Here is a 25,607-nt window from a genome sequence, read left to right as displayed (position 1 = left end):
GCGGGGTATAATAATAAATTATTATTATTATTATTATTATTATTATTATTATTATTATTATTATTAGCAACACAGCGTTCCATCATGGAGGGCTTGGGACTTTTCCAAATAGCCTCCCTCTTTCTTTTGCCATATATGCCAGAACTTCTCTATAAGGAATGAGATGTGCATGCATGTATGTACAAATGCCCGCAGCACACATTATTATATCTAAGATACTTAGCTTTTATGTGTTATTGGAGCTCCATGGTTTCTCCTCACACATACAGAATCATAAATCCCTACAAGATTGGAGGTCATCACACCATCTTAGTATATGTGGAGGGAAGCAAAAGTTAAGAGCAACCTGTTTTGGCCGAAAGATGCCATTTTAATCCAAAAACGTACAGGGTTCATGCTTATGGGTATGCTGTCTTTTGTTTTCTTTAAGCTATGTTAAAGAAGCCAGTTGTTACGGAGGTGAGGACACCGACAAACACCTGGAGCGGGCTTGGCTTCTCCAAATCAATGCCAGCCGAAACAATCAAGGAATTGAGAAGAGCTAACCACGTGTCTTATAAACCATCCATGTCGACAACTTATGAGGTATGCAAAACTGCAAGTATGAGTTTTACTATGCGTGCAAGAAACTGGGGTCGCTCACCTGAACTTTGAACATATGTACCAATTTGCAGCGAACTTGAAGCTCCAAGATCTTAAGAAGGTGCAACGCGGCATGTTCTTTGACTTCTCCATGTTTAACTCTTCATTGATTTATGGAGTCTCTGTTAATTTTATTGAGTTTTAAAAACAGGTTCAGCATAGTCTGTACATCAAGCAAAGAACTAGAGAAATGTGGTCCTGTGGATGTTAAAAGGGTAAAAATAGTCACATGGGATCAATCCAAGGCTGTAGCTCTGTGGCAGATTCCCCAGTGTAGTCGGTGGTGATCACCTGCGTTTTTTTGTACAAGTGTCTGCAAAGCAAAAGTATTTTCATTTCTAGCTTGAATGAATAATCATAATGGCCTGTTTTCTAGAATGCAGTCGCAACTAATTGCAGGCTTCACAAGGACTTAAAACTTGTCTTTGTGGCTTTCACAATAAGACACAGGAGATAATTACTGAAGGTTCAAGGCCTATGAAATCTAAAGTGGAAAAAGCCGGGGGTGGGGGAGAGATTCTGCCTGTTGGTAACTGGATCCCAGCATGGACGAGGTTAAGTTACATGGCATGTGCAATGCAGATTCCCAAAGGGAATCATTTTGCAGTGGCTTCTAGATGAAGGAGAGGAGATTGTAGTGTCATGATCTACTGTGGCTTCCTGGTAGCAGAGCTGTGGTACTCTTGGTTGACAAGGAGGGATGAGAAAGCAAGAGTGGTCATGCAGCTCCCTTTCTCAACATTTCAAGGTCTTCTGCATTGTGCTCCTCCTACAGCAAATTTTCATTGTGGTAACACTGCAAAACACTCAACTTTATAAAGGAGCATCTCTTTAGATATGATGCCAGATCTTTACCAACACCAAATGTATATGGGTTTTGCTGCCATTTGAATTTTCTGGGGAGTGGGGTGTGAGGGATTCCCCCATGACAGTGTTAACAGTGGCAGGGTGGAAAGTCTATTGTTCAGGTGTCTAACTGATAGGTGGAAAACACCCATGGCAGAAACTGTGCTTTCTCTTTTGCAAAGTCAAAACATTGCATTAAATGAGATATAAGCTTTTTTGTGAACCGTCTTCTCGTCTTATGAATAGGATGTAAATTATAAAAATGGATTTTCCTTAGGAACAGGTTTAGTTTGGCGCACGCTGTTCCTCGTATATACTTTTAGCAGATAAATTTTGTCTAGTGTGTTTCACATTATCTTCCAGCCATTTTACTTGTCTCCCTTTTTCACAGGAGTTTATTAGGAGACTAAAAATGTTTTCTGTCTCTGAGTCACTTGGCTGTAGCCCAGAAGCAAACCACAGCCTGGGTTCCTTGCTCTGTAAACTATTTCTTCAGAGACTCCGCCGCTCATTGTTTTGCTTTGCTTGAGACATGTGGGCAAAATAAAAACCATGGATCCCTTTGTTTTCCTGCTTATACTGGGCTGTTTTCAGAACTTCCATTGGTATTAGAAAGCACTTCTGTCACGGTACCTTACATCATTGATTCCAAAATGATTAACCCAGGAGTTAATCAGTGAACTCTGGGAATGTGTGGGCGTGGTCACAAAGTCTCCAGTGGATCACATGACAATCTCAGTGTGGTGAGGAGCATTCCAGGTCATAGTTAAAGACTGACTCTGTGGAGGCACTGTTGCAGTAGGATGGTGCCATTTTCTTTTTTAAAAAGAGCTTCACAGGTTTACTTGTGATACAGATCATGAGTTTCTTTCCCTAAAACCAAAGTTATTGAGATGTCTCTTACAAAAAATGGGAGCAAGCCCAATAAAAAGGGAGGATAGAGTTGAAAAGGGTGCCAAACATATTACAACCATGTTGGTGATTGATATGTGCTTCAGTAATTAGCTACTGCCAAAATGAATGACTAGGTGGCACAACCTTGGCTTATTGCATAACTATTGTTGCTTTTTTTATTTATTCGATTTATATACCACCCTTTATCCAAAGATCCCAGGGCAGCATAATAATTTATGCAGCATAATAACAAAAACATAACACACAGCATGATAATAAAATGATTATAGCAACAGCCCCTAGGACCTGCACCCACCCACACATTTAACCAACCATGGCTGAAGGCCCGAGTAAAGAGGGATGTTTTCACCTGGCACCTAAAGACATGTAATGAAGGTGCCAGGCAAGCCTCTCTGGGAAGAGCATTCCACAGATGGGGAGCCACCACAAAAAAGACCCGTTCTTGTGTGTTCACCCTCCAAAGCTCTGAGGGAGGCGGGACATAGAGAAAGGGCCTCAGATAACAAGCACAGAGGGTCCAGGTCAGTTTGAATGTGGAGAGATGGTCCTTAAGGTATTGAGGTCCTGAGCTGAGTAAGGTAGTGTGTCCTCCATATATGCCGGTGAGTACAGAATCCTGTTGGTTGCAAGCTTTTTTGTATTTAATAAGACCCCAGAGCCCAAAGTAAGTACTCAGCAATATATCCTAGTGCAGTCCTTGCTGAACTGCACCCCTTCAGGCCTGGGTGTTCTTCCATGTCAAGAAATGCTCATCTATCACCTTTCAGAGGTTGATAGTTTACACTTCTCCTTGATGTGGAATCATCCTGTTCCTCTAGTGAGAAATGGGATTAAACAAGAAAGGGTGTGCTCCATTCTCTCTTTTTTCTCCTCCTCCTCTCTTTATCTCGGCTTATTCCACTTGCTCACCTTCCTAGGGTGGCTCCCCTACAGGGGTGCTCTCCTGTAAAAGAAAAGAAAAAAGTCATTTCAGGGTGACCATTATTTAATGTTTATAAAGAGCCTTTTCCCAGTTTTCAAGTTATGCTTATTCCTTCTTATCTTTCTTGCAGGGTTCATCAATGTCTCTCTCGCGATCCAACAGCCGGGAACATCTAGGAAGTGGTAGCGACTCTGATAACTGGAGAGATCACAATGGCATTGGCCCAGCAGCCCCTGGCGACTTTGTTTCTTCCATTGGCAGCCCTAAAAGGAAGCAAAACAAATCAAGTAATGAATTTCTGCTTTATTTTTTAAACTTGAGCATGACTTCTGTCATGCACTATCAGTGGCTTGGCTAAAATTTTGTCCTGAGTCTAGCGGAAGCAAAGTTGGTTATTTAGTTCAGCCTGTTAATTGCAAGTGTTAAAATCCTAGGACAGAGTTAGAAACTGGGTGTGTGGCGGTGGGGACAGGTTGCTGAAAAAGGCTGCCCTGAATCATGGGTCTCTCCTTTGAATGTGTGAATCAACTTCATGGCCTGATGTCACCCTATTGAGTGTTGCCATATTTCCAACACCACATCATTGATTGGCTGCTGCTGCTATCATGAGCAAATGCTCAGTGTCAGCATTTAGGATGCTGTGTAAGTTGAAGCACACAAATCAAGGGGGGGTTAATGCAAGGCTGCCCTATTCAGGAGCAGCCCCACATGTAGTTTCAATCTTTGGCTTTCTTTCGTAGCACTTCAATGAAAATATTACAGCTTGATCATTTGCCTATGGGTGGGCTGGGGTTTAAAGTCTACCTGTCACAGCGGCTTATGCACAGTTTAAGTAGTTCAGTGGGATATCTTTTAAAAGTGAAATGCAAAATGTTTGGAAACTCAAAGGAACTTCCTCTCTGAACTTCCAGCTGAACATTATCTCAGCAGCAGCAATTACATGGACTGCATCTCCTCGCTGACAGGAAGCAATGGCTGTAACTTGAACAGCCTATTTAAGGGATCTGACCTGCCTGAGCTGTTCAGCAAACTGGGTTTGGGCAAATACACAGACATATTCCAGCAACAAGAGGTCAGTGTCTGGAAAAGGCATTTTTTTTTTGTTGTTCCTGCTAGAGTGTTTTGATTACTTTCCAAACTAAATCGCTCAATTGCTACCATCTGCTGCGCTTTCATTTACTATTCTGTGAAGACCACATATTCATTCCTTGAATGTAGGAATAGCTAGCTTCAAACCTCAAGTGTTTTCAAAGCACTGTGCTGAGAGAAGCAACTCTGGTTTCCAGTGTTTGCAAGCATATGTGGACGCATGCTCTGTAGTGCCCTGGCATCCAACTTGCTGTATGAGTGCTTCATGAGTGACACCGTGCGTCAGTGGCTTGTGACACATCTACATAAGAAACAGGAGAGCCTCTGGCCCTGCCTGTTGTCATCAGGCCTTTGCCTCTTCTGCAGCATAGTGCTGCCTGCTTCCCAGCTCAACATACTAAAGCATGGGTAGCTAACATGATAGCATGATACATGGGTAGCTAGCATGTTGGTCTCGTGATCCTGGAACACTGACCATGCTGACTATCAGTGATGGTTATTGAAAAATGTAAGCTTTTATCCCTGTGCATAGTTTGAACAAGGCGCAGAATTCAGCTTTCATTGAAGCAAAACTTTGATTGCCTGGACACAAATCTGGTATTTTGTGGCATGGCTTACACAAAAACTCTGCAAAGCCACTGGTCTCCTTTGAAAGGAAAGACAGGATATATTGATGATGATGATGATTTATTTGTGTCCCACCCATCTGACTGGGTTGTCCCAGCCACTCTGGGTGGCTTCCAACACATATATAATAACATAATAAAACATCAAACCCTATACTGGACTACCTTCAGATGTCTTCTAAAGGTTATATAGTTACTTATCTGCTTGACATCTGATGGGAGGGTGTTCCACAGGGTGGCTGCCACTACCGAGAAAACCCCTCTGCCTGGTTCCTGGTAGCTTCACTTCTCACAGTGAGGGAACCACAAGAAGGCCCTCGGTGCTTGATCTCAGTGTCCAGGTTGAACGATGGGGGTGGAGACGCTCCTTCAGATATACAGGGCTGAGGGTGTTTAGGGCTTTAAAGGTCAGCACCAACACTTCAAATTGTACTCAGAAACTATGATGTTATCAACTGTACCCTGGAGTGGCAGTACCTAATCCTATGCGGATTATCTTTTGACATACTGAATTACAAAAAGAGTGGGCCATCTTCAGCTCAGGTACATTGGCCACACTCATATATCAAATTCTGCCTTACTAAAACCAGGATATTTGTGAGCTGCTTTGCTGATGCTTTGCCCCTCCACTCCCTTCATGAAAGCAGGGGAACAAGCTAGGAAACTGCAGTTAACCATAGCTTCCTGATACATGCAAACTGAGAAACTGTGGTCAGTGGCTTCCATAGAAGCCTGGATATGAAACCATGACTTAAACTTGACATATGATTCTGGCTTGTTTGGAATCCATTAACCACAGTTCTCAGTTTGCACATAATAAACTATGGTTAACTGTGTATTTCTGGCTTGTTTCCCCACTCACACAAAATAAGTGAAGCAGGAGCCAAGGACTGCATGTGAGCATCCAAATCTTGAGCCTCTCCTGGCTTGTTAAACTAGAATATAATTGTGCCATCTGTCTACCAGCCTGCCCTCATCTACTCAATATTGCTACTGGCCTTCTTTCTTGCAAAGAGGTGTGCCATCTGGTGGTATAGATCTGATGGCTTACCATCTGAAAATTCTGAAATTCACATGTCTTTGAGAATACACACGTATGTGTGTTCAGGATGCTGGATATGTGAATGCCCTTGGAAACTTGCTTTTCACCCCGTCGTTATTTACATGAACAATTCAGCAGCACATAACACTGTCAGATAATTTTTTAGCACCGATGTGTTAGCTCCCAAGATGGAGATTGTGGCTGCTTTCCTCCTCCCGGGCTTTTTAGCTTGGTGCAGCACAGCAGCTAACCTGGCATTTTGGAAACTGGGCTCATAGTTAGGGATATGCATTCTTAACTACTACCTGCAACCACAGGACAAAGCTTGCTTTACAAATCCTGGTTAAAGAGGAGAAGTCTTAACTGATCCCAGGCAACACACTAAGCTAAGCAGCTGAGCTGCAGTAATCAAAGAAGCCCATCAAGAAGCAAAGAGGATACCTGTTCCTCTCCAGGAGCCAGCATGTTCACATGGACACTGTAAGTTGCACACCAACTTACTGTGCTGTGTGAACCAGGCCATTGTTTTGTTTTGTTTTTCTGGGACAGGCATTTGTAATGCATGTAAGACAGAATTTGGGTAAGCGGAGATTTCACACCCTCATTAACAAACTAGAATTGAGCAAGAGTTAATTTAAAGCTTGCATGGAAACTCCTGTAAAACAGACAGTGCATTATTTAGTTACAGAAATCAGGCACAGATACATTGCCATCTTAAAGATTTAGCATTGCATTAAAGGAAATTTCTGTAAGGACCCTATGAAATTGGATGGACAAATCCATCCAGTCCAGCAGCACCATGGCTGATCAGCAGGTAGGCTTGAACTGAGACAGAGTGTTTCCTTGCCCAGCTTGTTGGTTTATTTTCTCAATCTTGGAATGTACGGATAGGGTAGAAAGGGTGTTGAGGTCGTTCATCTCTTAGCCCATTTTTCATCATTGAGGTCTTGACCTACACACACTTCTAATAGTACTGTTCCCATCTCCTCTGTGGTTGCTCCCATGATGCTAGAACAGAGGGTAGCCATTGTGGTTCCTTCCAGATGTTTTGCACCACCACTCCTATCGGCCATAGCCAATATGGTCAATGATCAGGAATGACGGGAGTTGTGGTCCACAACATCTGGAGTGCATCACGTTTGCTTCCCTGCACTAGACGTAAACAGAAACTGATCCACTTGCATAGTGGCTATAGCACACAAACAGTGTTTAGGCACTATGGGTACATATTAAAGCACCCTTTACACCTGCTTCTCTATGAAGAAAAACTGTGGCACTGTGGCATTTCTATAATCTTTTCTTCTTCATGGTTGTAAATCATACTTTCATTATATATGTGTAATTACCTAGGAGTGAGTGCTATTGCACTTGATGGGGTTAACTTCTGAGTAGGCATAGCATAGGATTACCCTATGCTGTTCTTGCTCAGTTTTCTCTTTGGATGATAAAAATAAAGTTCTTCAGGGAAGTTATCTATACCAGTCCCTTTAGTATGCATTTTGAATCTTTACTGTGAGACTTCTGTATCTTGAATTACTAGGGTATACATTTTGTATTTTCTCCAGATTGATCTTCAGACGTTCCTCACTCTCACGGATCAGGATCTGAAAGAGCTCGGAATTACTACTTTTGGTGCACGAAGGAAAATGCTGCTTGCAATTTCAGGTAAACAAAAATGCACTGTTTGTGCATATGAGAGCCCTTTGTTTTTCCTGTCTTCCTTGCTTGCTTGAGTTGTCACCTCTCAAGAATACATCTCACCCTCCTTGATGTGCATGGATTTAATCTGCATTTGTTTACCATAAAAACCTTTTTTTTTAATTAATCCCTATTTAGCTGCTTTTTCTTTCTTTCTTTTCTTCCCTGCCCCCTCCCCTCCTATGCGCAGAACTGAATAAAAACCGAAGAAAACTGTTTGACCCCTCCAATGTCCGTGCCTCGTTCCTGGAAGGCGGCGCTAGTGGAAGACTGCCGCGTCAGTTTCACTCGGACATTGCTAGTGTGAGCGGCCGCTGGTAGCAGTAAGTCGAGGCTCTCACAGTTGACTGCACAAATGGACATGGCAATCCTGTGGACAGCCATCACTGCACACAACCCCCTGCACTTTGGGAATTTAGGTACCAAGGACCAAAGCCTTCTGCACAAATACCTGTGCCAAAAAAAAGGAAGAGAACACTTGTCTCTTTCTGAACACCAAATGTGGATTATGTTTTACTCATGTAGATTGGACAGAATTTGCAATAATGATAATATAGGGTTCTTTGTTTAGTATTTTATTACTTATAATAACTATATTGTATGCACTGAAATTTTTTTTTTTTACTTATTTGAATGGAGAGTGAAGGGCTGGGATGCCAGAGGGGCATAGCATGTGGTTTTTATCAAGAAGGTATTTCTGGTACTGCTTAATGATTAATTGAGGTCTTTCTGCACTTTACGTGTTCTGATTGCTTGTCCTGTGGAAATTTTATTGTTTTCCTCTTCAATTTCCATGGGGAAAAAATATTGTATTGGCACTTATCAACATTTGCCAGGTATGTTCCCACATTAGATGAAATTCTTTTGCCATAAATCATACTAGCAAATCAAATTTTGGTTATTCCCCCCCCCCCCCTGTAAACAACTGTAGAGAAGTCGTCAACAATCAGGTCTCTTAGCGTTGGACTCAACCTTCTTTTCGCTTTTGGGAGGCATTCGAAGAAACCTTACAGTTAAGCTTGTGCACTGTAAAAGATGCAATGAAAGACCAAAATGAACCTTATTGCCATCAGTTATCCCTATTTAGCTGCTGCCTGTAATGCTAAAACTGATTTTAATGGTCGTCTCAAAGCAAAGGACTATTTTAGTATATACTGCCACTAAAGGACACTTTATTTATAGGAAACGTCTTATTTTTTTAGAATCTGTACACTTTACAGTGCATAAGAAATTAAACGGATCTCCTAAAGTTTTTGATAGAGGATGGAAGGCAGTTCATCATGCCAGAACTCTGGGCAATTGTTCGTTTAAGGAGAGCATTAATTTCATTTGACAAGACAGCACTGTTGCATTTATTTCAAGAATATTGCTTACATTGACTCTTCATTCAGCAATAGATCAACATAAATCAAATAGCTGCAATGACATCTGTTTTATTGGTTGATTTAAGTTTGTGATGTCAGCTATGGAGTTTGGAGATGAGCTATTTCCAAAAATCCATACTGACTGTCACCAGAAAGAGTCTGTGTTGCGCATGGATAGAGCTAACAGTCGTGTTCTTATACTGTGAAAGGTCAAGAAATCTGGTTATACTATTTCTGTCTTTTTGCAAATGACTAGGTATAAATTTATGAAGTGAAGGATAGGATGAAGTGCCTCTCGGCGATGCAATACAATGTTTCCAAACATGAATTTATCGAAATAAGAAAAACATTCCCATAGAAAAAATTGTGAACTTACTTGTACTGTAATTTCTTATTTATGTACATTGTACAAACCCTTTAAGGTGGTTGCAAACCACTCTTAACGAAGGCATTAGATTTAACCAATTACCGTAGCTGTTTTTTTTATATATGCAAAACAGGGGTGAGAAATAGTTTTGACACTTTCTGTGGATAATGGTTTTCTACGGCGAAGAAAAACACACATAAAGCAAACCTTTAATGGTAGATAATGCAGTTGTAATCTGCTACCCACCGGCATTCATTCTAACCATCTCCAGTGATGGCTATATAGCTAATCAGCCTCTCACTGCAACTCAGATAGCTGCTGATCTTTCTCCAGTGTTTGAAAAAGCACGGGCCAGATTAGTGCATGTTCAACTGTAGTTGCCTTTTTCTGTGTGTTGCCTTATGTATTATCCTGGAAATCAGCTAGTCCTGCCTCAAAACTTAACACATACTTCTGTTCACATTGTAATATAGAGATCCTGATACTTAAAAGGAACTATCTTCTTAATCATGAATATGCCCTTTGGTATGAGTCTCCTCATGTGTAGAATTAAGCACTTAGTAGTTCAGGAATTTGGCTTGTCCATGGAAATGATTTTACCAAAATTTAAAACTAACTTGGTTTAATCTGTGCCAGAGTTAATTCAGACTAGGATGAGCACCTATCTGCCAGTCTCTTTTGGCTGCCATTGTACCCTCCCACCACTCGCCTTATTAGGCATTTGTCCCCCCACAGATCTGTGCATATTTTTTCCAGTTTGTACTTAAATGCCATGTGTGTTATGACAGTATTATACTTGGAAGATGCAATTAAGCTGCTGTGGTCTATGCTGAAGTGAAGATTTTCCCAGATATAAGAACGATAGGGCTACACACTCACACCCACAACACACACAAATTCCACACTGGAAGAACAACTTTCTCACTCCTTTTGATTCCACAAAAGGGATATATGGCAATGCAATGTTCAGTATTGTCAATATTGTATTATGCACAAAAAGATATTGAAACGTTAGTTTTAAATTTTGTGCCTTTATAGCGACCAGTTATCTGTAAATATAGAGCAGATACAGATTGTATTTTGGGAGGGAAGGGGTCCTTTTTAGTGAATTTTTTTTAAAGAATAAATAAATGAAAGATGGAATTAAACGTTCAAAAATGGGAATTTTCCAAACTAATCAAATGTTACATGAAAGAATAAATTTATATAACCCCCTTGTTACACTGCCTATGAAATGTAGTCTGTCGTCTTTTACACAGATTTATTCCAGAGGTGATTTCGTGTTCTCTTAACATGGAATGGTTGCTCCCAAAGTCAGAGCAAATACATGCTTGTTATCTTCTCAATAATTCTAGGCCCTGTGAGGACTAACCTAAACTGAGTATTGTCAACAGGCACAGTTACTAAAGAATGCTGATCGTGCTTCTGAAGTGAAGGGGCACATCATGTGAGTAACAGTCACCTCATCCTTCTTTTTCTTTACAGTTTGCGGGGAAAAGGTTGCAAATGCAGAATACCCATGAGCTACTGGCCCTTACGGGTGCAAACTATATGTTCAGAAACTGTGTGTGGTACACACTGAGAACACAGTGCTTCAGAGTGCTGTTCGAGGGATTACATGGTCCAAATGCACCCTGTCCCCCCCTGTCAATTATTCCGTTGCCGTGGGAGCAGAGTTCAAACCAGTCTCAGACCCAGTGGGCTAACTTTCAGTAGGCAACCTTTGAAATGGGGAAGCATTCAAGTTTAATATCCACTACTAAGGCCCATAACCAGAGATTTTATGCTGAGGGCTGGGTCTACGGTTGCTTTTGATATGATGCGAAACAGCCAAGTCTGTTTGTAACATTATGTTTGATGTTTAGAGTTATTGAATAAAAATATTGTTTTTAATCAAATTAAAATGGAGGTTTATGTGTACCCAGTGATTTGAAGCTACTTGTTTCTTGCTGAGCAATTGATTATTATTTTTTAAGCACTTGCATTGTTTTTCTTGTTATTTCCACAAGAAAAAGGGCTAGAGACTTTGAGGCTGTTTTAGCCAGAGAAAAACATGGGCAAACCTGCCCATGCTTATCTCAAGCAGCTTTTTATTATGGAGCATAAACATTTCCCCTAAAAAAAATGCATTGGGAACCGTAGTCACACATAGAGTTCTCCACATTTGTCCTTGTGGCTTTCTGTAGTTGTGTCTTCCAGCCCAGCCCCCCTTCTGCAGTCATGGGATGTCAAGAGCTTCAACTTGCAATAAAAGCATTATAAGACAGTCTCCTTCTGACTGCATATGTATCTCTCTTAAGGGTCAGTTTTCATGTTACCACAGTGGTATGGAAACCATTTCCTCTTGTTGTGCTCTGGTAGAACCACATTGGCCAGGCTGATTTGCATGGTTTCACCCCATACAAAGTCACGTCATTGATTTTACCCATATGGTGTCTTCACACATACATTTCTGGAACAGGCTACGGCTGCATTAAGAGGAAGAGGCTCCCACAGCACTGCAAATGAATCAGCCTTTGAGAAGTACTGCATTATAAAGAAAATACTGGATCCAGTGAAGCTAATACGTTCTGTAACCATCAACTATCTCAGCTTAGAGCTGATGCTTCTGTCTTCCTACTTGGAGACTTCAAGCCTGCACTATGCACAGAGTCTTCTTAACACACACTGTTTCCATTGTCTTATGGAGCTCACTCTGTGGTCTCTTGCTTAGGAATTATTGCTAGAGAAATGTTTTGGCTCTCTTGAGAAATTAGGCTGTCCTGATTTGTGCACATTTGCATTGATGCATTTTTATGAAACACCAATGTTTTCCAATGTTGCATGTGAGATAATCTGCTTTGGATATTCTTGGCCCTCTTGCTGATTAGCTTTCTCTCCCTTGGCAAGGATGGTTTTGTGCAGCTATTTTTTAAGCTGAACTGCTTGGAGCTTTCTGCATAATGTTTTAGGCTTTGAGAATCCTAACAAGTGCATACTGTATGTTCAAACATCAAAGCAAACTCTGGAAATAAGTTGAAAGGGGTGTCTTTGCATCCTGCTTGGTGGAACTGTAACCAATTTGCCAACTGTTCCTGACCATCTTGTAAATCAGAGTACTAACCAGAAAAGATTTATAGAAATAAATTTAAAATCCTCAAAAGCCGGATTAAAAAGGGACGTAAAACCTGCAGTGAAGAATAAGCAGGGGCACATAGGCTTGTGAGTGAACCTGTCTTCATTTTCGTTGACTTCTCAAGCTGCTTTTTCTGAGGTAGTTTCAGAACAGCATAGAATTGTGAATGTCAGTAGCACTTGCTCTCTGAAAAGGAAGGAACTTGTCAGTACAGGAACAAAGGGAACTCACATCACGATGGTGGATTTCAGCAGTTAACAGATAATGTTCTGTGGAGAGCAAAATGCATAGATAAAGGGGAACTGCCAAGGTGCAGTGAAGCTCTTAAAAAGTTATCAGTGGTAGTTGCCCCAAAAGTGCTGCAGGCGACATGAAAACTAAAAAAAGGAACTTCATTGGAAGAAAATATAATGAAGAACGGGCCTCATAGGGTGAGTATAGAAGAACAAGGAGGTCCAAATTGGGAATAGACTAGAAATAAATTACAGCTGTAGCAAGGGATGGCAGAACACTTCAGAAGTGATATTGTGCTAAAAGCAAGAGTAGTGAAATAGTTATTGTGGAAGAGTAGTGAAATAGTTATTGTGGAAGAGTAGTGAAATAGATATTGTGGAATCATTGCTCTTTTTGTGAAGAAGTGAAGGTTTTGAAGGCTTGGAAGGAACTCTTCAAAAAGCCTCACCCTGAATCCATTCTTGCATCCCACAGCGATGGGGCTTCCATTAGAATCTTTACTGCAAAGCTTAATACAGGGGTGAGAAACTAACTCCCAGCATTCCCAGCCATTGGGAGTTGTAGCCCAGCAATGTGGGGGGACCACGTTCCCCATCTCTGCCTTAATAGCAAGGCTTTGAATGTCTCCCCACTATACACACACACCCTAAATGAAGTTAATGGGAAGCTCTTGGAGGCAAGGAAATTTTATGTGCTTACCAAGAGTTCAAAACACAAAGTAAAAGGTAAACAAAAACACATAAATCACTGTCAGGCTGTTGTGCTTTGTATATGCTTATCAAAGTTACATCATGGAAACAGAAAAATGCCAGGAGGTCTTAAATGTTCTCAGAAGCATCCAGGTAGAAGGAGGTCTTCCTGATGAGGCTGAGGCAGCTGACAAAGGCCATCACATGAGCCAGCTCTGTCATTTTGTCTCTGTTCACCGGGGGAGACTTTGAGAAAACACAGGACTGGCAACAGGGGGGAAAGGCAAGGAGGGCTGGCACTGGAGCCAGCCATTGTGAACTGAGACTGAGCTTTGGTCTGGGACCGGCTCACAATGGCTTCTTTTCTAAACTGGGGTAGCTGGTTTCTCCTCCTTGAATTCCATGTTTAATGTCATTTTTACCATACAGCCATAACAAGAAAGATCTGAGACCGTTCAAATCCATCTACACATTTCGGGATCATTCACAAACAACGACATTGCTTTTTCCAGCATCCTCAAGGAACGGTAATGAAATTGCAGCTTCTTAAAGCTTTTTGTTGAAATAAACTGAGGCCCTTGGTTTAATTGTTGGCTTCAATTTGGAAGAAGGGCAGTTTCTTGGATGCGATAACTGTCGTTTTAGAATGAAATTTGGAACAATACATTCCGGACACAATTCTGCTTTATGTTTGGGTACCACCACACCAATCACATGCCCATTTTCAAGTAGGGGTGTGTGAGGGAGACGAGAGATACATTGCAATGTAAGATCATGCTTTTAAATAATGGGAAGGAATTCAGTAGATCTTCAGAGCACAATTCTATGTTTCAAAATACCATCCCTTGCTGAAACTTCAAAGTAACTCTTTCCAAGAGCCCTGGGAAAGGCTACACCCAATGTGAATAATTTCTAGAAATGTTATTTCCCGAATACCTCGTGGTCAAACTGCATATATTTCAAACATGCTTTTGGTTTCAGGAACTGAAACAATTTCACAACATAAGATGTGGAGCTTTTTAGCGTTATTCTGTGGAGTTGCCTGTGTTAGCAGTCCTCTTTCTCATGACTGGAGCCTGAAAACACTGACTTGGCAGAGATGTTAAACGGTCCCAGGCGATATTTAGGCAAAGCTTGAATAAATTGTGATGGAAATTGCTCAGTGTGCGCCAAGGGCTGTTGCAACCTCCAAGAAACTCGCAGATGGAAAAGACGGAAAATAATCGAATGAAACTGTTTTGTACTAGTAAAGAGCTTCAGAGGCCTCATTTGCTCCTTGCCCTTTGGATAACGGGTACAGAGTTTCAAGCTGAGGTTTAACATGAAATGATGTACATTGTCCTAAATATTCATACAAACTTTCATTCCATTGGGTTCATTGTCTCTGGCTTCGAGCACACCAGATCACATCGTGTTTTCTTTTACATCCTTCCTGTTCTCAAACACAGGTGCTGAGTTTGAGCTGGGGTCTGTCCTTGAAGTGTAGAAGACGTTTTATACCAGGCTCTTGGTTTTCAGCAACGACATCACTTTCCATTGTGTGTTGTGACTTTCCTGTCCCCCTGGAAAATAGGAGCTGGGGCTCATCCTTGGAAGTGCAGCCTACTCTCATGAACATGCACTCCCACTTCCATTCTGCCATATTCTTGCATTTGTTTGTGTGTTGCATTTCCCCTTTGTCACAGGGTGATTGTGTAGAAACAGTAGGGGCACGGGAGCCATGCATCCTGCCTTGAGCTCCTTGGAAGAAGAGTGGGAAGTGGGATTAAAAATGTCAAACAAATAACAAATATGGGTGGTCAAGCAATTCCAGATCAGGTGCCTGCTGTGCCAAACCCTGCCACTCTTGGTAGCTCCTCTTCTTCCTTGCAAAGGACCAAGGGGGCTGCTCTCCTTACCTGTGCAAAGTGCCTGAAGGAGCCTTTTTCTTTAAATGCTCTGTAGTTAAAATGTCGTGTATCTGAAGAAGTGTGCATGCGCACACGAAAGCTTATACCAAGAACTAACTTAGTTGGTCTTTAAGGTGCTACAGGAAGGAATTTTTTTATTTTGACTATGGCAGACCAACACGGCTACCTATCTGTAACTTAAAATGTCCAGTAAGTATGGCGTTCTCATGTCATCTTCCTGTTCAGCATCACTTCCTGGGACGCCCATGTGGACTCCACAACATCTCAAGAAGTGCCAACAGAACAGCAGCCAGCATGCCAAGAGCTTTGTACTGTTGCAGATGTGTGCCTGGCTAGACTTTTATTTGTAAGCCAGTGTCCGGCTTTGGGGAAGCAGCTTCCTCCCTCCCTTTGGCTGTGGATAAGCAGAACAAGGCAAAAATAGTCTCTTACCGTTTGAAGAGGTTTTAATGATCTCAGTGAAAAAACAGAGTCCATTCTCGGAGTAAAGGTGCTCCCAATTAAGGTTTACACCCACTCACCCCCCCAAGTCATTTCCTCGTCTTGCAACCTGATCTCGCAACCACTGTTCCTTCTGTGCAGCTACCTTATCTAATCTCTGTGACCTTTGACTGATCAGCTGGGTGGTTTCCAGAGAACCAGAGTTTGCTAACTCTCTCTCCCAGTTCATTTTTCTCCTAGCTGTTCGCCACCCAGTTCTTCCCAACTTTTGCCTTCTGAAGTATGTCCCTCTGCAAACCACTGTTCCAAATCTATCCAGTCCCACTGCTCCTGGGAAGATCATGATCAGGAGCAGGGGGAGGCTCCCACCATTCCTCATCTGTGCAGCCCTCTTCAGCAGCTCCCTGATAGCCAGCTGTGGAAGCCCACATACAATCTGCAATGTTGTATAGTTGCATGGGAGTCCCAAGAAACAGTGCTGAGCCTAAAGACTCACCCGAGAGCTTTGCTACTGGGGAAAGCAGGATGTTTTTGCTGCACTTAAAGAAAAATAAAGACCCCCTCAGCTGTGGTGCCCTGGCCTGCATGGGTGCCTGGACCTGCACTAGCTGGTCCTAGTAGCACCACTGAGCCAACCCCAGGCTGAGGAGATGAATCCTGGGAGAGTTGGTTTTCTGTATGGGGCTTCTAAGATATTGTTTATATGAGAGGAGGGGAGTAGTTTCCAGTTGTTAAGTGTGTAATAGCACCCCAGTTTTCCTTAGCGTCTATCAGGCCTTTTGGGGGATAGAATAATTTTTGTTTACTTTTTTTGAAATTATTTAAAATCCGCTCTTTCCAAGAGCTGCCTCTGCCCTTTTGTCTCTGCTGTAGCAAAACCATCAGCTGAATAAACTATCCAGAGGAAGCTGAAGGTGGAAAGGGTACAAATCTGGACAGAGAGGAAGGCAAATGGTGTAATTATTTATAATCTTGCAGTTTAAGAGAAGTAGAATCTCTTCTCTTCCCGAAACGCTTTCCTCACAGCTTAGGGTGCCTCTCAGACTTTTGTCCTAGTGAGTGCCGGAAGCCCCTAAGTCACCCAGGTGACAGAAAGGGTCAAGTTCCTGTGGCAGAGGATTCCTGCCGAGCAGCAATAACTGCACACTGGGAAGAGCCTCTGTGCATCTGGTACACATAAAAGCCAGGATCCTTGATGCAACTGTTGAATCATGGTTCTCCTTTGTGGAAATTGGCTGCAGATTGTCCCGTTTTTGTTTAATCATTTCTTCATCATATCCTGTCTCCAACCTTTTGAATGTTAAAGGCCCAGAACAGCTTTTGGAACCACACATAGTCTTGTGGACTTTTATACTTACACAAATAAGAGCGCTGCCTGGTCTTCATTTAAAGTGACAAACATGGAAGGTTTCCAAATCTGCAAGCAATACAAAAGGAGTGCTTAGCAGGACGGGGCCTGTTCTGCATGTGAACAACTCGAAGCTAGTAACTTTTGCGCAGTGCAAAGGACACATGTAGTGCTGTTAGGGGTTTTGGCTGCTGGAGCTACATGCACACCTCTCTGAAACTGACTCGCTTGTCTCTGGTTTTCACTCCTGTTTTACTCCCTTTTTACCAAGGGGTGAACAGTTCAGAGCAGCCTTTCCAGCACCAATTTTCCTCTGGTAACGCCACACTCTTAATATTACTGTGTGTGTGTGTGTGTGTGTGTGTGTGTGTGTGAGAGAGAGAGAGAGAGAGAGAGAGAGAGAGAGAGAGAGAGAGCGCACAAACTCTGAAATTATTTCACACATCTGCAAGTAGAGCACAAGTGGCAGATATACATGGTATGATCTGTGCAGGCCTCAGACGCCAGCAAATTCGGAACACCCACCCAGGAAAGATGTGGGAGCATCAAGCTTCTTCTAAGCTTGTATCCACTGGTGGTCTCCTGCAGAATGAATATTTGAATTTTTGTGAATTAGTTTTATGGCTGAGCAATCCTGCTGAGTGGATTGAAGGTGGCATTTGGAGAAAGTGAGGTGACTGCCTCAAGCAGCAGCCCAAGCTGTTTCTTCAGAGGCACCTGTTCCCTCTGTTGCCGCAGGTCCTGTCCTCAGCTGATCTGCTGCCTCAGATGTGGGGAATTCCACTTCACCCCCAGTGCTGAAGTAAGAGTTAATGGCTAGCTAGTCCAATAGGCTTCGGAATGTAGAACTGGAGCCAGCAAGATGTCTGACCAGCAAATACAGCATTTCATGAGCTATCAGTATGTTTTATGATTCACAGTACAGTGGTACCTTGGGTTAAGTACTTAATTCGTAACCTGAAACTGTTCTTAACCTGAGGCACCATTTTAGCTAATGGGGCCTCCTGCTGCCGCCTCACCGCCGGAGCATGATTTCTGTTCTCATCCTGAAGCAAACTTCTTAACCCAAGGTACTATTTCTGGGTTAGCAGAGTCTGTAACCTGAAGCGTCTGTAACCCGAGGTACCATTGTATTTGAATGCTATCACAATTCTAAGTACTTGGGTACCCTGGGGACTTCCATTTCCCAGAGTCCCATGGGGCTTAAGATATTGTGGTTTTAGCATTCCAAGGAACAATGCTACTGTAAGGAAACATTTGGGGAAAGAGGAGGAGTTTCAAGAATTGTGGGAAGTTGGGAGAGATGTTCAGGCCCCATTGCAGTCCTAAAGATGCCACATTTTGGCTTGGGAAATGAGTGGTTTTTCTTTCTGTTTGTATATGTGAGAAAGTACATTGGTACCTCGGGTTACATACGCTTCAGGTTACATACGCTTCAGGTTACAGACTCTAATCCAGAAATAGTACCTTGGGTTAAGAACTTTGCTTCAGGATGAGAAAAGAAATCGTGTGGCAGTGGTGCAGCAGCAGCAGCAGCAGGAGGCCCCATTGGCTAAAGTGGTGCTTCAGGTTAAGAACAGTTTCAGGTTAAGAACGGACCTCCAGAACGAATTAAGTACTCAACCCGAGGTACCACTGTAACTCGTATTATCCAAATCTATTCCGAGCTGAACCAAAATAGCCAGCTATCAAATACTGCAGAATATCAAAGATGGAGGGGGGGGGGAGGGACCCACTGGAATCAAACCTAATTGGATTTCAAATACAGGTATCAAATATTTGCTAAACGTTTGGGTATTCAGAGAATATCTGGGAAGCAAATTCCTTTCAGATCTATAAATAAACTTTTACAGCCGATATGGAAAGCCTTTTTGGCCTCCTCTCCAAGTTGCTCAGTTTCTCCGGCCCCATTATAACTGTGAGCCAATGTGACAGCAAATACTTTGTTACTTTAAAACAATTGCAGATGTTTAACACGGAGATTGCTAGTGTGGTTTTGCAGGCGACAGCAGATGGCAGAGTGTCTCCACAGAAGGGGATGCGAGACTAAGCCAGGGTTCTTCCACTTCCCTGCTGTGGTAGCAGATGGAAGTGCTGGCCAGCAAGGAGGACACAGAAATGCCATGGTAGCTGGTGTGCAGCACTGCCTTTGATGACTGGCCAGTTAGCACAGTGCATGTTAAATAAGCATTGACGGGGTAAAGGAGATGTACCCAAGATCAGAGGAGGAGGAGCATATCCACCAGTTGGACAAAATAACAAGCAGTCAGACATACTGTTGCAAGTTTACCTTAGATGTGACTTGCTCCAAAGTAGCTGTGCACAGGATTGCAATCTCAGGCAATCTTTGGTGTAAATTGGCAGAGTTCCATAAGGGGGTGATACATGCTGAAGTCATGAGGATATGCGTTTGTCTTGAGTTTATCACTCTGTTTCTGTGCCCTCTTTCTAAGAGAGTGAAACATTTCTATAATATTGCTAGTTTTGTCGAATGCTTTCAGTTCTTGAATCTTAGATGCTGAACCCCGTTAATCCGGCACCAATAATGTCTAAATTTTTGTAGGTTTGTAATATATATAAATTCAGTAGGTACAGATATCTTCAGGTGAGGGATCTAATATGTTTGAAAGTCCTCCCCTCATATAAATCTTTCCACCTAGCATATTAGGGAGAAAGGTTTTAGCCCAGGGAGATCTAATTTTCTATATGTACAGGGTTTCTTTTATGTAGAGTTCAGTCCCTCATTTGCTGTCTAAAGTAGTACAATCCAGTAAGAGCTGTGTCATGTGAGTCTGCTGATCATATCGGTCAGATCTAAGGAACTAATGTCATGTAAATGTTTTTTGGGGGGGTTTACTTTAATTTTACAATACTGCTTACCATATTTTTCGCTCTATAACACGCTCCCAACCATAACACGCACATAGTTTTTAGAGGAGGAAAACAAGAAAAAAAAATTCTAAACGAAACAGTGGATGTATGATTTTTGTGGTTCATGCTGTGGCCACAGACATGTGATCTGGCGGTCAGTTTGGGGTAGCCCAATGCAAAAATCCTCAGGATCTATGTGGATCCGTGCTTTGTAACCACATTTTGCACCACTGCGGCCCCAGGCAACAGTGGGTGCGTGATTTTTTTGGTGCAAGCTGTAGCCATGGACATGCTATGTGATCTGATGGTGAATTTGGGGTGACCCAGTGCAAAAATCCTGAGGATCCATGTGGATCCATGCTTTGTAACCACATGAATGAAGGAACTGTCAGTAATGTATGGTATCTCCAATACAGTGATGAAGGAAGGGGGGGGGGAGCTCACACTTGTCCTTGGCAAAGCAGCCAACTCCTATAGGCCTAGGTGCCTTCACCCCCCCCATTAAATATTTGAGGGAGTCATCCCCCACCCCCCATTGTGGTATGTGAGTGGGGCTTACCTGGCTGTCCCCCCAATATTTTTTGAAGTTGGAAGAGGGAGGGAGGGAGGGAAGAGAGAGGGGGAACTCACATTTGTGCAGCTGCCTTGTCTCGAACCGGAGCAAAAAGAGGAGGAGGAGACTCAGGGACACGAGCCTTGTAAGCTGCTTTGTTTGAATTTACCGGTGAGGTGCTGGGGGAGGGATGGAAGGGGATGCCCTCTTTGTCCCTCCTTCCAGCTCATTGTAAAGAAAGCAGAGTAAGAGCCGCTTACATTTGTGTAAGGGAGAGCCATAGAGCAGGCAGACACTGAGAAAGAGAGTCTGTCTCCCTTTCCCCACCTTGGCTTTTACACGCTGCGCACAGCTCTTGCCGGCTTCCGAGCTGCCTCCCTTCTCCCACCTCGCCAAAAAGCCATAGAGCAGGCAGACAGGAGGAAGAGAGGCTGTCTCCCGACACTCAGCTGTTGCTCAGCTGTTGCTGGCTTCTCAGCAAGCCAAGCGGAGGAAGAGAGGCTGCCGAACAGCCAGCAAGAGTGGCTCCTCCTGCCTGCATTTGCTCCATAACACGCAGACACATTTCCTTTTACCTTTTTTGGGGGGGGGGACTGAGTGTTATGGTGCGAAAAGTACGGTAGCTATTTTTAACATTGGCTCTATTATGGCACTCTTTTATTGTTTTTCTGTTGTATTTTTTACGTGCCAAGAACTTATGAGATTTTTAAATATTAAACAGTTTAGAAAGGCTTTTAAATCAATCAATGAATTAAATCAATAGAGAATGTCTAATGTTCTCAGATCAGAGGTTGCTCATTGTATGTTTAAATAACAAGAGTGCAAATAGTAGAATCACAATGTCTGAAAATCTGCTGTTTTCATCAGGTTATTAACATAACATTTCTGTATCTGAGTCATATCTTGGGACAGCAAACCCTGCGCTGTGTTTTAAAGAATCTCTCACTGATCCCCAAGAGGACATTCTTGTCAGAGTAATGCAACTGGAATCTTCAGAAAAATCATGAACCAGATGAATTTCGTCAGTGTTTGAAAATGTGCCGCACAGTAACTTTACAAGGCTCTGTCACTCCAGCTGCAGTGCTAACTAGTCGGGGGGGGGGCTGCTGGTATTGATTCTCTATCCCTAAGAACTGTTATTTTAAATCCTTTAACTGGGATTTACAGATGCAAAGATAGACAGAGCCCCTGTATCTTTAAAAGGTGGAATTCCAACAGGTGCTGGGAGTTTCCCATCTTTGCATCCAAAACTCATTGGAAGCAGGCAAGTGCCTAAAAGCAGACAAAATATTTCCACAGAGAACCGTTGCCAACGCTGCCACTCTGCTTCACTTGACTCTAGCAAGCTAAGACTCAATCTAGACAAGCCAGGTGCTTTTTGTCAGCACTGATGCTGATCTTGAGATTAAACACACACCTTGTTATGATAGGGAAGCACTCTTGTTGGAAGTTCAAGCCAGTTCAAAGGTTGGAAGTGCTCCGGAACCCAGCTTTGCTCCCAAAGTAGGCAGGTAGCTGCTATGGTCAGAACAAGTCCAGACCACTGGCGAGGGCTGCTTGTTCCTGCTGTTTCGTTGCTGATCCTGTTGTTCATTTCAGCTAAGACTTGAGTTAAAGCTTTGAGAAGTCATTCCTTCAAAAAAGCAGGACTGTAAACAAATTTTGCAGTTTTCCTCCACTGACAGAGTTCCAGAAGTTTCTCTGTCAAATTGTTGCCACTCCAGTTATTGAAAACAGAACAATCTGCTAAATGTTATTTTGGGAAATGTGTGACTCCATTCTCACTGCAGAGAAACCATGACTGAAGGTGCATTGACTGGTTTTGTACATGCTAGTATGATCTATAGCAACCTAGAGTGTGGTTTCCATTGTGGCACCAATCACAGGGCTTGTATTTACATATCTATCCTTTTCCCTCCTCCACATGTGTACTACAAGCTCTCAGTAAAACTTGAAATGCTTAATCCATTCATTCAGCTATTTGGAATGTATAAGCCACATGCGATTTAATATAAATAGGTATTAACTATATTGTATGTTCTGGATAGGTATAGTCAACTATTCAAGGGCAGCTTGTAAAAGGAGATCAAATTACATATTTGATGTTAGTTTTTTTCAGAAAATAATGTGTTCAGGACACAGGATAAGCTAAGTCAAGCTATTTTCCAAAGTTTTTAGAGCTTATCAGAGCCAGTTCTCCTCACCACTACTTCTAATAAAAAGCTCTCCATGGGATATAGGGAAGGCTTCAGTCATTTTCATGCCTGAAGCAAATGTTTAAATTACAACCCTCTCTTTGCATCCCTTTAATACTATAGAAAAAGAGGTTCGAGACCATTAGAAAACATCCCCAATCATTATACAACATTAAGGTTCTCGTGTTAAAAGTTCCCAGCTATTCATCAGTTTGCCTATTCACATTGATAGGCCTGTTCACAGTATAAACAACAACATGCATTGCTTTCTCAGGAGCGGAAACAGATTTTGTCTTAGGGCTCATGTTTGAAAATCCTCCTCCACCGCAGACCTCTCTAAATTGAAATATCCTTGCAGAGTTACAGTACTTATAAACATCCCAGATGATTCATTGAGGTCTTCAGATGCCAGAGTGCAATTATAATAGTAGGGGCAGAATGCGCCAGAAAGTTCTCCTGTGTAATCTTTGTAAGATTAATGGATGATATGCAAAAGCACAGAATTTATTTCAATTTATAGCATTCCCCAATTCCAAAGGCTTGGAAGAGATAACAAAAGCAACACACCATTCTTGGAAAGCACATGATTTTCCTCAAAGAATCTTGGGAACGGTAATCCTGAGAACTTTGCCCCTACAGCTACATTCCCAGCACCCTTAACAGCACCCAGGATTCTTTGGGAGTTGTGCTTTAATTGTACGGTGCATACACAGCCAACGTCAGCAAAGCATGATAGCGGTTTTTCTTCCAGTTTCAGTCAACTGAATCCTGACTCCCAATGGGAAAACCAGCAGCTGAATGCTTCCAAACAATGCCCAGGTCCAAGACTTTTGAGTCTGCAGTGGATAAGTATTCTATTATTGGGTGCAGACAGTAAGAACTTTTCATGCCCCTGCCTTTTTGCTGTCCCTCGTGCACAGATGGTGCCCTGAACACTGCTATCTTAAACACACTTATTACAGAGTGAACCCCGTTGAACGTAGTAGAGTTTACTTCTGGGTAAACATGTGTAGGGGACGTGGGTGGCGCTGTGGGTAAAACCTCAGTGCCTAGGACTTGCCGATCGTATGGTCGGCGGTTCGAATCCCCACGGCGGGGTGAGCTCCCGTCGTTCGGTCCCAGCTCCTGCCCACCTAGCAGTTCGAAAGCACTCTTAAGTGCAAGTAGATAAATAGGGACCACTTTATAGCGGGAAGGTAAACGGCGTTTCCGTGTGCTGCGGTGGTGCTGGCTCGCCAGCTGCAGCTTCATCATGCTGGCCACGTAACCCGGAAGTGTCTTCGGATGGCGCCGGCTCACGGCCTCTAGAGCGAGATGAGCACGCAACCCTAGAGTTGGACACGACTGGCCCATACGGGCAGGGGTACCTTTACCTTTAAACATGTGTAGAGATTGTTCTGTAAGGATTTGACATGTCAGGTACTATAGTGATAAGCGGTGGCTCACTCAACACCTTAATTTAATTAGAAACTGAGAACAACGAAGCCAGTGGGGCAGAACCTCAAATGCAGGTGGTGAAAAATTCAGAACTCATCTGGCTGATTGTAGGTCTATGTTTTCCTTTCCTTTCCTTATGAAAGATCCAGGCAGCTAGTTCTGCTGTTCAGGCAATGGATGGGTCTGGAAGATTCTCTACCATGTCACGCATCAAGCTAAACACAGCTGATTATCCATGTATTCTGGTTGGCAGAACCACCCATCTATTTTTATAGCCATTGGCAGTCAGCAAAATGTTTATCAAGCCCCTTGTGGGACTAGGTCCATGGTTGGTGGACTGTGTAAAGCTTGGGCTAGTCGCAAGTTGAGCAGGACTAATAATATATGCCAACATTATCTGGAAATTGACCCCTCTCATGTTTTCATGTAGTAAGATGTGTTTCAAAGAGTTTTCCCTCTTAATATATGTATAGCTGCAGATCACAGCTTGTTAACCTTGGGACATTTCAAACCCTTGGAATGTGGTTGATAAAAGCTTCTGTCTTCCTGACCTGATTATTTCATTCAAACTGTGAAAGATCCAATTAATAAAGAAGCATGCCCAAAAGAAATAAACCAGGAATTTGGGGATGGACACATATCAAACAAAAAAAACCCACCAACCTGCACTCAGCATTTTACTGGGGAATTTAATTACCCTCCAAACATTGTTCAAAAGTGTTTCACAACTGGATGCTGGCACATCTGCCTTCAAATCTTTACTAGTTCCCTTCCCACGCTAGTTTCGTCTCAAAGGTATTTTGGCTTGTTTTAATGCACTGCAGGGAAACGAGAAACATCTGAAGCCATTACTCCGTGCTGTGAAATACTTAGGGCTTATCAATGTTTAACACATAGGTATGAATAATGTATTTAATATATACATCTCTTCTAGCAAGTCCTCTAAAGAGATAGTTAGCTGCAACATCTACATCAATGCACATCCTTGTTCCAGTAGATAACAAGCAACTGGCAGCTTTCATTGAACTGATTACATTTGTGCTTTAGTTCTAACACAATGTATTGCCCAGAATGCTACATGTGCAGCTTATTTTCACATTCCTCCATTAGTCATTTTTCCAATATTTGGTATATAAGAACCTTGCTGTTGTTACATAAGGGAGCAGTTTTGGATAACGCTTGTGCACAGTTTTTGTAACAGAATCGCAAAGATACCACATTTACAAGTATTCCAGTCATTCTTTTTTCCAAACAAATCACAAATAAATAAAAATCATCTCCCTACCACCACTACGATGGAACA

The 25,607-nt window shown here is 42.5% G+C and overlaps 1 protein-coding gene and 1 long non-coding RNA gene across 2 annotated transcripts in view; one reads left to right on the top strand and one right to left on the bottom strand.

Annotated features, from left to right (window-relative positions):
• The window catches only part of BICC1 (BicC family RNA binding protein 1), a gene marked incomplete at its 5' end in the record, with an annotated part of 107,585 nt that extends 96,154 nt beyond the window's left edge, over nucleotides 1–11,431 (top strand). The window contains 5 exons of the mRNA XM_081190813.1: nucleotides 431–585; nucleotides 3,456–3,612; nucleotides 4,237–4,397; nucleotides 7,648–7,747; nucleotides 7,971–11,431. Of these exons, the coding sequence (XP_081046939.1) occupies nucleotides 431–585; nucleotides 3,456–3,612; nucleotides 4,237–4,397; nucleotides 7,648–7,747; nucleotides 7,971–8,101 (704 nt within the window). The 3' untranslated portion in view covers nucleotides 8,102–11,431. The remainder of the gene's footprint in view (nucleotides 1–430; nucleotides 586–3,455; nucleotides 3,613–4,236; nucleotides 4,398–7,647; nucleotides 7,748–7,970) is intronic.
• Nucleotides 3,452–25,607, bottom strand: part of LOC308585351 — a 77,113-nt gene continuing 54,957 nt past the window's right edge. Inside the window, exons 2-3 of the long non-coding RNA XR_014007315.1 lie at nucleotides 17,259–17,317; nucleotides 3,452–3,588 (exon numbers count right to left, since the gene is read on the bottom strand). This is a non-coding gene — a long non-coding RNA (uncharacterized lncRNA). The remainder of the gene's footprint in view (nucleotides 3,589–17,258; nucleotides 17,318–25,607) is intronic.

Source organism: Podarcis bocagei (genome assembly GCF_964188305.1).
Source record: "Podarcis bocagei genome assembly, chromosome: 4".
In the NCBI taxonomy this organism is placed as follows: Eukaryota; Metazoa; Chordata; class Lepidosauria; order Squamata; family Lacertidae; genus Podarcis; species Podarcis bocagei.
The sequence above is the reverse complement of the archived record's forward strand: the minus strand, read 5'-3'. Positions and strand labels throughout refer to the sequence as shown.